The sequence below is a fragment of the Micropterus dolomieu genome, linkage group LG18, assembly GCF_021292245.1.
Source record: "Micropterus dolomieu isolate WLL.071019.BEF.003 ecotype Adirondacks linkage group LG18, ASM2129224v1, whole genome shotgun sequence".
NCBI classification, from domain to species: domain Eukaryota; kingdom Metazoa; phylum Chordata; class Actinopteri; order Centrarchiformes; family Centrarchidae; genus Micropterus; species Micropterus dolomieu.
Window position 1 is genome coordinate 20,274,756 of NC_060167.1, and position 12,724 is coordinate 20,287,479.

Consider the following 12,724-nt stretch of genomic DNA (forward strand, 5'->3'; position numbering starts at 1 on the left):
CTTAAACTCTCCCATAATGTATAAGTCCTACACTCATTCAAAGCATGTTAATGCCCATACTGCCCTACAGACTAGCTTACCAAGTTAAAACGTGTGTTTGTCCGCAATGAACAACGTGCCTGAGAGTGTAGTGTAACATCAGCAGGCATTTTGCTGGACTTATTCCAGTAAAGAAGACATGTGACTAGACGCTGGTGATAGGTTACAGCTTGAGTAACCTGTCTATAAGATAAATGTGAGATATGTGAATTGTATTTGCTTGGCTGGTAGCTGTAGATTTGCCTGGCAGGAGTATTAGAAACTCATCTAAAATAAAACAGGGCTGAGGGGACAGCCTGATTAACTTGTCCTGGGGACAGACATATGCGACGAGATACATGACTTGTTTGGGCTTGGCTGCCAACCGCAGTGTAAAATAGGTTTGTTTGGCTGCAGCTTACTTAACATTTTGGAAAACAGATGTATGTTTAGAGGTTTGACTTTTGTTTTTGCTGCTGCCTTTTATTCTGTATTTGCCTCGGAGCCATTTTGCAGAAAACATATCTGACTGTTTAATCTTCCTGTGTCCATGAGAGTGAGCAAATTATCCATGGCATCACCCATCCTCTGTATGATGCTGCAGACAAACTAGACTGTTATTGACGAGGGCATACACCTGACTTAATCTCATTCAGCCACATTGGAATTCTGTGTGTTGTTATCTTGCTGACATTAAGCCTGTATGCTGATTAAAGCCAGAAAAAAAGGTGGAGAGCGGTGAATGAGTCAGGAAATATGACGGCACAGTCAGTGATGTACGTAGTGTGAGGGGAAATTAAGATACGTCAAATACTTCTTATTTTACTTGACTGCATTAGACAGTTTGACCACAGAGAGAAGTTCATTCACTAAACTTAGCAGAGCTCTGTGCTGCCACTATGGGGGCTTTTTAAGCAAGATTGCAGAGGGATAAACACTGCATTTCATCTTCAAAATTCTCAGGGCAAATTAGCAGAGCCTTGCTAAAAGGCTTACCAAAGAAACCTAAGGAAACATTCAACTACCACAGTTTGACTTCAGAACAACTTCAGCCGTCCTTTTATTGTTGGCTTACAAGTCCTGAAGTGTGTGAAGTGGGATATTGGATTGTTCTTGTCCTCTAGGAAAGATTTTACTTTGAGGTATGAAGGAGGTGGATCCACAGAATCTCCCTTAAAGATTCAGTTATATTTAGACATGGGGGAGGCAATAGATTAGGGTTATTATTGTTTAGTATTTTAGTACCTACCTACCTTTATATAGTAGTGATTTGGTAGCTGAGCCAAAACACTCTTGAGAAATATATTTTTTAATCTCAATGAGGCTTTCAAACAAAAAAAAAAGTAGACATTTTACGTTTGGTTGTGAGCTAGACTCACTTTGAAAAGAAGACATGTGGTTAGAAACATGCTTTCAGACAAAATGATCCTGTGGGATCACGCAGGATGTCTTGGTGCTTCTCACAGTGTCTTTTTTATGTATCGAGAGCCCACTACGGAGGCAGGACAGTTTCACCAATATGATCAGCCCCTGTGTGCTCAGTGAAAAAGAGGGCACCTGTTGCCCCCGATGGAACAAATAGAAACAGACAGAATAAGTAAATAAAGACCAGAAAACATGACTTGGCCCTGTGCTACCCAGCCCCTGGAGGGACACCTGAGACACACACACTTAATGGCAGATGACACACTGTTGTCCTGCAGCAACACACTCAAAAACAAAACACAACTTATTTCAGATGTAGACTGACACTGTTTTGTCAATCTTCTTCTGTAAACACTTCGGTAATGTGCTTGTTTGTGCACATTAGGTCAAATTTTAAATTTCTCCAAATTATGACCAAATACCTGCAAAGCTATTGACAGCTATTGTCATAACACAGCCTCAGTTGCGCTTTGTGTTTAGTGCTAATTAGCAAATGTTAGCATGCTAACATGTTAAACAAACATGCTATATTTTATACTTACTAAAAGTAAGCTTGTTAGCATTGTTATTGTGAGCATATTAGCATACTGACATCAGCTTTTAGCTCAAAGCCCTGTTTTGCATTAGTAGGCTACAGTGTTGCAAAGCTCCATGTGTGGCGGTAGACTGACAAAATAAATAGCAACTTAGCTGTTTTTGAATGTGTGCTCGTGGTTGCGCAGTAAGTAATTTAATCTTTTTCAGATTTGTTTATTAGATAAGATGTGTATTGAGGTAGATTAGAGCTGGGCAGTGGCAGTTGAGCTGGGATGTGCAGAGGGTTGTTTGCTGAGTTTTGTGCAAAAGTGTGTACATAAAGCATATTTTGCTTTCCCAGCTCTACTTGAAATTCAACTTATTCTATATATGGAAGGTTGAATAAATGATATGAATATAGAAACTGCTGGAGAGGTGCTTGGAACACCTCCCACAAATATATCAAGTTACCTGTCTTGTTTATACTTTAGAGACTGCTGTAGTTTTTAATGTAAATAAATAAATAATTTGTAAATCTGAATAGCTATTCACTGGGACAAGATTCTTCATACTTTCAATGTGACCTTGTTCAGACTGATTTGTTATTATTCTAATAAGAAATAGCTCACTGACAAGGGACCCTGAGGAAGAGGGAGTTGTATTTCTACGGAACAATGTACAGTAGTTTGGATATGCTCCATACTCCTTTTATGTCCCAGGAAAAACTCATTGATGATCATCTACAATATTTTGTATATTAATTTTGAATACGCTGAGTGGAACTCCATATGAGTGACTTTGACTGTAGTTGAATCCTGCTTGCTCAGTGGATGATCCTTCATTTCCTCACTAATCCACAGGCCTGGCCACGTGTCCCCATTGAAGGAGTCCCAGGGGATTGACCTACATACCTGCTGACTCTTTCTGACCTGTCACAGTCATGGCGTGGCGTGGCGTGGCGTGGCGTGGCGTGGAGTGGCGTGGCGTGGAGTGGCACAGCCTGGCACACTGCTGTGACATGTGCTCGCTCACGCTTCACACTGCGCACTTGTTAGTCTTAAACCACTGTTCATTCAGACTGTGCATAAAAGAAATGGATACCTTGGTTTAAAAGGCTCTGATAGAGTAACCTGCTCTGCTGATCATTGATTCTTATAGTGAATATCACTGCACTGAAACACGATTGAATACAGTGAGTATGGTTATTTGTAGTGAATTTTATTTTCATTATAGTCTACTCTGACTGCTACCGTTCCATATTGATTTACATTTGTTTATGTCTGCACTTTACATGCAGTGTGTTTCGGTGTTTCTATGCTCCTAGTATTAAACGTGTGAGCGTCTGCGTGTCCTGGCACAAAACTGTGCGTGACATATTTCCCCACTCACCTTAAACTCACCCCATTCACACCTGTTTGGCAGCGCGCCCCTGTAAACGTGGTAGTTAATAATTCACACTGACCCTCTGCTCCCCTGACCTTCACTTGTTACGAATTAATTATGACCGTAATTAATTCGTATGCCTCATTAATCTCTGTGAGACACAGAACTTGAAGGATTATTATGATGATTTCTGCCTTTGTTGTTACACAGTTATCCTCTCTGTATCAGTTCTTTTTTTTTTTTACTTTGAAGGTTGATGTGGCTTTGCTTTTGTTGTGCATTGTCAACACAATTTACATTTTGGTAATGACCAAGACTGTTTTGATGGGAAAGCTATTGTTGAATTATTTTGGGATAACTCATGTAAAAAGGAGGATGGACAAAGTTTGACATTTAGAAGTAAAACTTTGCAGGATTACTCATGATGCGTGACAGTGTTTCTGCAAATGTTTAATATTGCCATGCACCACTGTCACATTTCCATTTGCTCACTTTCCTCACTGGAGCTTTGTTGCTGCCTTTCTAACAGTGCCTCACTTTTCTTTTACTTTCATGATTTCTATTGTGGCAACTAAAACTGCCACTTAGCGGGAAGTGATCTTCATTTCCTTTCTGGTAATGAGCGCCTATAATATTACATCTCGGTGAGGTATGCAATGCCGTTTAATGACAGCTGACATTTCTTGCTCACAGCATTTGGTCTGGTTTCTGGCCGAGAAACCATGCGGGGGACAGACTCTTGCTGAGCAGTGACTGACAGTGAGAGGAGGTATACTGAGGCTGTGTAGGTTACACTCAGTATGTCTGCTTGCACATGTGTTTGTGCACTCTCATGTTAAAATATACTGGTGTCTATGTGTTTGTGTCAGATGTAAATTGGGGACAGGAGGGGTATGACTGTCACCACCAATAGTGCAAGGAATAAGAGCTAAGATGGTATTAAAAGGCTGGTGTTAAATATGCAGCCTACTCCAAGTGCAATATTTAGCAGGATGCTTGACTCTGACACTGTGAGTGTTTGTTTTTTTGTTCTGCGCGTTCATGTTGTTGTGTGGGTGTGTAGGCTCCCACGGGGCTCCATATCTCTCTATGAAATTCTGCACTCTCTGGCTCCCTCCATGGGTAGGAAATGTTCCATAATTTTTTGCCTCACTAGCAGTTTAGCTCTGTAGATCTGTTACCTGTGCACATTTTTGGTAACAATTACTTTTGTGCATTTTGGCCTTTATTTCATGGTTGCATCTAAATAAGAGAATGTCTGTGATTTATGAGTAGAATTCTGAGTTGAGCTGTTGAGCAATATGACCTTTTCTCTAAGCTCTGTAGAGAATAGGGTGTGATGTGCAGTGTAGTATTTTTAAGGCAGATCACAGTCCACCGGGGGCATTGTTAGTGGGGATCTCTCTACGTTGGCCCCGAAAGTCAAAACACAACATTTCACAAAAAACAGCGAAATTGGAAAATCCATCTTTTTCTAACGGCTTGCACATGTGCAGCTGGTCTCGTACAAGATGAGGCCACATCGATGCGGAGGGTGTATCCAGCACAAACTCTAATTGGAAATCGCGACAACGAATGACACATTGCAGAGAAGAAGCTGGAGCAGGAAATTGACTTGTCAAGGCATAGCATTTTCAATAAAGCCAAGCGCCTAAACGATTAGCCAGTTAGCCATATAGGGGACCGCCGTCTAGGTGACCATTCTAGTTAACTTGAACACCATATCTCTCCATGAAGAAAGGATTTTCCAGTAATCACCTTTTCTCATATTGACAAGCCTCCACTAACAAAAGAGAGACTGCATAGTTGCATTTCAGCTAAAAGGTGGAATCACTGGTCCACCGGGAGTTTAAAATGTAAAAAAAAAAAGCAAAAAAATAAAAAAGCAGTCACTACTAGGGTTGTTTCGATTGGCGATTGGATCGCTGACGATAGAAAGACAGTCTCTTGAATCTGCACCACACTGCAGTGTTTCCCATTCATTTATTTATTTGTGGCGACACAACATGGCACAATATCAACGCTGACTGCCACGTACTATATACCATTTAATGAGTAAAATAATAATCCATTGTGGAGCTGCGCAGCACATTGATTCACTCAACACCTCCACTTGCTCACTCGCACCCTCTCTCTCTCTCTCTCTTTCTCGCACATACACAGTGTAACGGAGCCGTGCATGCGCGGCGCCACAATTACACAGTAGTTCTGTGAGAAACACTGTACTGTGCATTTACAGATGTTTCTGGTGGTTTCTCTTAAAGCTAAGTTGGGGTTTACAATAATTTTTTTCCTTTTCCGTTTGCCTGAAGTAAGTTGACTCCTTATTGTATGTAGTTGTTTTGCTTCAAGAACACTTTTTATAGCCTGGAATTCCTAAGCCTTTTGAGTGCTGGGTTTTCTTGCTTCATTACATTTTAGCTACACTGTTCAAAGAAATTAAGGGAACAGTTAATCATCACAGTATAACATCATGTCAGTCAGACTTCAGGGATATCATAGGAAACATAGGAAACATAAGTGATTGTGAATCAATGTCACCTGTTTTTGTGCAATTGAAAGAGATAACAGGTGCACTGGCGAGACAACAGCAAGACAACCCCTAAAAAGGGAATGTTTTTGCAACTCTTGGACACAGACAATTGCTCTCTCCTTATCCTTCCTGACTGATTGTTCTCTAGTATTGCATTTTGCTAGTGTCCTTGCCGCTACTGGTAGCATGAGGTGGTACCTGCAGCCCCTTCAGGTTGCACAGAGGCAGTCCAACTCCTCCAGGATGACACATCCATACGTGCCGTCGCAAGAAGGTTTGTAGTGTCTCCCAGCACAGTCTCACAAGATGGAGGCGATACCAGGAGATGGGCCTAACACGAGGAGAGCTGGACAGGGCCGTAGAAGGGCATCAACCCAGCAGCAGGACCGGTATCTGCTTCTTTGTGTGAGGAGGAATAGGAGGAGCACTGCCAGAGCCCTACAAGATGACCTCCAGTGGGCTACTGGTGTGCCTGTTGTAAAGACCAAACTGTCAGAAACAGACTCCGTGAGGGTGGCGGGAGGCCCGACGTGAATCCGGGTCTCTCACACCAAAGGCATGTGTCTCAATACCTGGCCTCATGTGGCCAGAGTGTGTAGGCAGTTCCTGGATGGCCAAGGCACTAATGCCATTGACTGGCCCTCACGTTCCCCAGATCTGAATCTTATTGACCCTTCGCTTAGCCACCCCTCCCTTAGTTATTGTTGCTAAGTCCGACAAACTGTCGGACCTGTCGGATTTATTGTGGTGCTACCACTGTCTATAACTGCACTCCCTGGAGAAATATTGTCAATTTTTTGGAAAAAGATAAAAAAGCGATCTCAGATAATGTGCAGCTCACAGTCCCAAACAGAGCAATTTTTGCGCTTCAGTTTTTACATTTTTATATTGCAAAACTGTACCAGCTACTTTACAACTCGGTCTGCCACTCACAGCGTGAGAGCGTGTACACTTGATTACTATCACGGTGTACGCTGGTGCTGCATCGGCTGGGCGGAGTTGTTTCACGTAGAGTTGACGTTATCAGTTCCATTGTGCAAGAAAATTGATGTGTGGCATGAAAGCATGTGAAAAGTCTCAATTGCGTGAGGCTCAAGCTCAATGCTTAAGAGTTTGCAGCTCTGATGTACTGTATAGTAAGATTTTTAACGTTAAAGTATTTTGTTCATCGAGTTCTGAGATCTGTGATTTAAGTGTCCCCAGTGTATTTTTGGATTTACTGGATCATTCCAAATTAAGAAAGACAGTAAACATGGTTGGATTTTAATTCAGGGTGGTACATTTCTTAATCAAATCAAGCCCTATCTGAGCACTTTTAATTTCTCATTCACATACCTGCTTTTAGCCTTGGTTGACATACACACACACACATAGAGTGATCAGGGCAGTAATGTCTTTGCAAGCTCCTCTGAGAGTGGGATCAATCTATGAGAATGGGATCAATCTGTCTGACCTTTGTATTGTGGTAGCCTGCAGTGTTCAATCTCTCATTATTTTGACAGTGAAAGGGCAGCTTTTCCTGCTATGAGCTGACTGGATGAAGCATCACTACAATGCCAGTATTCACACTATATACCTTCGTCTTTTATGGCAGGTTCAGGTTCGCTCACTAACTGCTCCACTCCACTTTTGGTACCTTGTCAACTGAACTGCAAAAACCATTTTCACCGAATATATAAAAGAGTAGCTATAACTAGTTGAAGGAAAGGTTGTGCCAAGTCCCAAAAGGTTCAAGTCATATGTGAAATGACATATTGAGATTTTGATTAGAGGTGCAATAAACATATTGCTGCTGTAGCTGCGCTGGTGACAGTAGAGACTGTAAGAAGGATGCTGAAAACCACCACTGTTATTGACTAGTTACATGTTACACCAAATCAATTTAAATGTAATTGATAGATTACACTCAGTGTATTAAGTCAGTCTTGTCAGCTGCATTTGAGTTACAGTTCACAGCCAAAGATAAGCATACTCTCCACTGAGCACACAAGTTAACCTCCTGTCATTTAATGAGGTTACCAATTCACTAACAAGATGATCTCACTAACAATCTGAGCCTGCTGCTGCCACAACTGTGCAACACACACACATACACACATATACACATACATACACACACACACGCACACACACACACACACACACACACACACACACACACACACACACGCACATATACACATACACATACAAACACACAAACGGTAGACCAGCACACAATTAAAAAAAACAGCAACAGAAGTACACTACAGAGCTTAGGCAGTATCTTAAGTGTCAAAAAAATAATTATTTTCTGCTTAAAAACAACATTTCATTATCAGTCTTTTGTAGTTTTAGCTGTAGTGTAATGTATTGAGCTGTTGAATTGCTGTTCTTCAGAGGGCAGTTAAAAAGTACAAGGGGATTGCCACAGAGAATTGGTTGCTCTGTTTTCAGGGTAAATTAAAGGCCTGTCTCAGAAGCGCAGAAGCTCAGTCTTTTGTACAGACCTGATTTTCTCCAAACAGTGTGGGTAGAGGTGGGAAGCACAGCCCACATCGCTCACTGCTGTACAAGCTAAAGCACTCTACATGAATAATTTGATGCTCCCAGCTCCGGTTTGGCCTTGCTCCTCTCTCCCTTTCACCCACGCAGTGATGTTATGCTGATTCAGGAGCAGGAGGGGAGTTTGGCAGTGCCAAAATGGCAGGAAGAAAGCTGTGGAAGAAAAATGTTCATTAGTATCTAATTTAGGTATTTAATTAAATTCAGCTTTTTATGAACATGCCCAAAAGATAGCAAAAGGTGATTTGATTTGGTTTTGAGGAAGTTGGAAGTGAGTAGAGACTTGTGAGTCTGGAGGTTTTTTTAGAGCTGAAGATCATATGATCAAATGCATGCATGTGTGCATAGAGTACACACACATACTGTAGCATGTCTTCACTGTCTATATTGTAGCATAGCTTCAGTAGTTTTGTGTCGTTCTTTTGTGCACTAGCTGTCCACAAACACACAGACGCTTGTGTCTGACATTTCTACACAACAATTTTTATTAATTTTTTTTTTTACATGTGAAAGAACCGGCACAGATGGCTAGTTCTGAGAATACTGCACCTGTTTATATATAGATTCTCAGTAGAGCACTTGAGAGAGATGAAAACAAAGCAAGTCTGTCTGTTTGGCATGCCAGTGGCTCCATCCACGCTTCGTGGTCTCAGTTGAGACAACAGATTCCTGCAGGATTTGGGCACTCTAAGAAAGGTTTCATCTTGAACAGAAAAATCAGTAAAAATAGCACGTCACAAATAGATTTCAAATGTTGTTTTTTATACTTTGGCAGTTATTGAATTTAAGAATGTCACTTTGTCAACTTAAGTGGGTGATTTTAAAATTCTTCTTCTTATTATTATTATTAGTTGTAGTAGTAGTAGTATTATAATTAAAAGTAGTACTTCTTATGACCACTGTGGGTTTTACTGTCCTTGAAAGGTTTTTAAACTGGCCAATTGTTTGCTGTTCTTTTATGCTGAAAAAGGTTGGAGCTGCTCACACCATGCCAGCATTATCTTTATTGATTTGCATATTTTCATGATTCAAATGGCATCGTTTCTAAAAGAGGGTGTTGCATAATTTAACAGTTATGTTGCATTAGGGCTCTAATTGAGTTATTACTAACAGAAAAACAGTTGAAGCCATCAGGTACCAAAGCATTAATCAACATTTTCATATTAATCGACTGGGTTTGAGTATAACCACTCTTTCACCACAGTAGGCAGCTGTTTTGGGGACACCCACTTTCTGCAAGCTACCTGTCCAGCATGCAGCAGAGGACAACATTAGTCTGCTGGTCAAAACATCTAGCATCTAAAGACCCAAGAGCTGCCTGAATTAATTAATCAATTAATCTATTGACATAAAAATTAAAGATTCAGGAAATTAAATGATTAGTAGATTGACAGAAAATTTATCTGCAACAATTTTGATAATCGTATAATAATTCAAATGTTTTTTAGGCAAAAATGGAGGAAATTCACAAGTGCAAGCTTCCCAAATGTGAATAATTGCTTGTTTTCTTAGACTTCTATGACTGTAAACTGGATATCTTTTAGCAATTATTGATAGGCATCTATTAATTTAATGAATATAAATGTACATACATATTACATCTTACGTTGCCATCATCTTCACCACTACCTTCTTTCATCCTCACATCATCATCATCATCATCATCATCACCATCACCATCATCATCATGATCATCATCTTTATTCTACTACCACCTTCTTCTTCCTGTTTTTCCATCCACCCCCTCGTCCTCATCCTTTTTCATCCTCTTCTGTTAAATTTTAGCTGTAGCTTTGTCTCCTACCACCCACATCAGCGAGTGGTTAACCATTGTTTGTAGATTCTTTTGCCTTCACAAATCACTTTTACAGAACAAATAGTAGAAGTTGTTCGAAAAAGAATCAACAAGTATCTCTGAGAAGAGCTAATAATCATTCGCTCACTCACACTGATTAATTTCTCTACACAGGTTTAGTATGAAGAGAACAAGAAGACAGGCTGTGTGCTACACCCAGGACTTATCACTGTAGACTTGTCTGGTCTCTGGGGTCTCTAGATTAAGATCCCTTTCTAGCTGTTAGGATGTTCCTTGCTGCCTAAATAATTGTCATTGTCTGTCTATCTCTCTTTGTCTTGCTTGTAATGCAGGCTTTTCTCAAATATTTATATCATTCAAACAGGATACTCTTCTTTTGGCTACCCACTGTATCAGACATGTGACATAAGTGGCACAATACCACAAACCTGATGAGTACTGCTTGTATTTGATAGTTACAATATGTGGTAAATGTAAGGGAATTTTTGCTGCCTTCTCTGGCAACTGGACAGTTTGGACCACATAAATATGTTCTCTGATACAGCCGTAGAACACTTGCATTGTTCTTATTTTTTTGCAGTTTCTGGGCATGTTATTGAATTCCAACTTCTATATTTAGGCTGTTGCAGTACACACATATAAAATAAATTATTTACTGGAAGGATGGAAGTCAGCAATAGGGGTGTTTTGCAGGTTAATTTTTTTGTTGTATGAGTCTGTGACACAAGACCACTCCCTCTTCAAGCCCCAGCCACAGATGATTATCATAGTGACGGAGCCACCATCTCTCATTTCAGCTTTCATAATATGTAGTTTAACCATTTGTTTCTATTGAGTAGATTTTCGGCAGTGTCGGAATATATAACTACCTCCAAACATAGGGCTCAGTGAGGATGACTGTGAAGGTCGAATGCTTCTCTTGCTGATAGAAGGTTTGCTGTGGGCTCCATTAAAGGTCTAATGATAGTTGCACCCCTCCAATCTAATTACACATGTGTTCATTTGTATTCACACAGCACTCTTCCTCTGTGTACCAAGTTTGAGAGTGCTTAATGTTGTCAAATGATCAAGTCTTCACAGAGAGATGAAAGGCCTTGTTTGGACAGGCTTTCAAATATTCAGTTGTTCAGACTCACTATGCTGAGTCCTTGACACTCTATGACCGTTTATAAAGCATCATCTTTCTGATTTTATTTATTTAACAGACACATGTATACTTCTGTATGCATCAATTATCATAAATACTAATCAAATAATGTGTTGACACAGTGTCAATATTGAAGTAAACACCAATGTTGAGCATACTTTGTGTATTAAGTCAGATTGCTGCCCATTCAAACCTTTTTTGTTTGCCTATTGTTGGCACTAGGTGGCATCAAGGTGACAGACTCTATGAAGAGTTTCAGTATTTTGTTTCACTGAATAATGTAAAAGATTAATAGAGTTACAAGAAATCATGTGCTTTTGCCTGATTATTCTGTTTTCAGCATGGCTGTTCTCTTTGTGCTTGTTTTTCAGAAGAAAGAATGGCTGTGCTTAAACTGCCAGACACAGAGGGCTCTGTCAGGAAGCTTGGGAGATATTCCAGGTCCTGTTGTACAGCCCATGGGATCCCCCCGGCCACCTGCTACAGCCAATCAACAACCACCTCAACAGAAAGGGCCCAATCAACTTTCAGGGCCTAGGCCCTCAGGTCCTCAACAACAACAGAAACCACCGGGTCCCCAAGTAAGTGGCCCTCTCTCTCCTGTGAAACAGGCTGGGCCTGCCCCTCATACCAAGGGGCCCAGCCAAGCTCCCCCTCAAACCAAGGGTTCTGCCCAACCTGTTCCTCAACCTAAGGGTTCAACTCAGCCACCTTCCCAAACTAAGGGTCCAACACAACCCTCAGCTCAGAGTAAGGGACCTCAAATTAAAGGTCCTAATCAATCACATGCTCAAAGTAAGGGCCCTGTTCAGTCCAGTAACCAAATAAAGGGCCCAAACCAGGCCAAAGGGCCGATTCAGACAAAGGGATCTGCTACGCCCTCTGCTCAGACTAAGGGCCCTTCTCATCCTTCTGGTGCCAAGGCGTCATCCACCCCTGGTAAAGCCACAGCCAACCATGCCAAGGCCTTTCCCACACCATCAAAAACAGTACCTGCTCAGTCTAAACCCACAGGTAACAACCAGGCCCGCAAACAGCCGCAGAGCCAGGAGAAGACTAAAGTCACATCTAAATCTCTTAAAGAAGACATCAAGGCCTCACCAAAGAAGGCATTGTCAGAGACTGTCACTTCACCAAAAGACATGAAGATAGCTGAAGATGCACAGAAGTCAAGACACCATGAAGTGAGCTACCTGAAACTTCTTCGCCTTCACCTGTTACTCTTGATTCACCATTATGATTTTTTTTTATTCCATTCGAATAATTGTAACAATTTCTCATCATCATCACCATCACTGTTATTGCCTTCATTATATCATTATCTCGTTTTTTTATTCTTCTT

General features: G+C 40.9%; 2 protein-coding genes across 6 annotated transcripts in view; one reads left to right on the forward strand and one right to left on the reverse strand.

The window, feature by feature from the left end:
- The window catches only part of rad54l2 (RAD54 like 2), a 97,820-nt gene that overhangs the window by 56,256 nt on the left and 28,840 nt on the right, over positions 1-12,724 (reverse strand). The window contains exons 2-3 of one of the 2 annotated variants that reach the window (XM_046028756.1): positions 8,969-9,122; positions 8,365-8,572 (exon numbers count right to left, since the gene is read on the reverse strand). The gene's annotated coding sequence lies outside the window, so the exon portion shown is untranslated. The remainder of the gene's footprint in view (positions 1-8,364; positions 8,573-8,968; positions 9,123-12,724) is intronic. The other variant, XM_046028759.1, reaches the window with a different exon arrangement.
- bsnb (bassoon (presynaptic cytomatrix protein) b) overlaps positions 1-12,724 on the forward strand; it is a 58,420-nt gene that overhangs the window by 29,110 nt on the left and 16,586 nt on the right. For all 4 annotated transcript variants that reach the window (XM_046028751.1, XM_046028754.1, XM_046028752.1 and 1 more), the window contains exon 4: positions 11,754-11,963. In XM_046028751.1, coding sequence (XP_045884707.1) covers positions 11,754-11,963 — 210 coding nt within the window. The remainder of the gene's footprint in view (positions 1-11,753; positions 11,964-12,724) is intronic.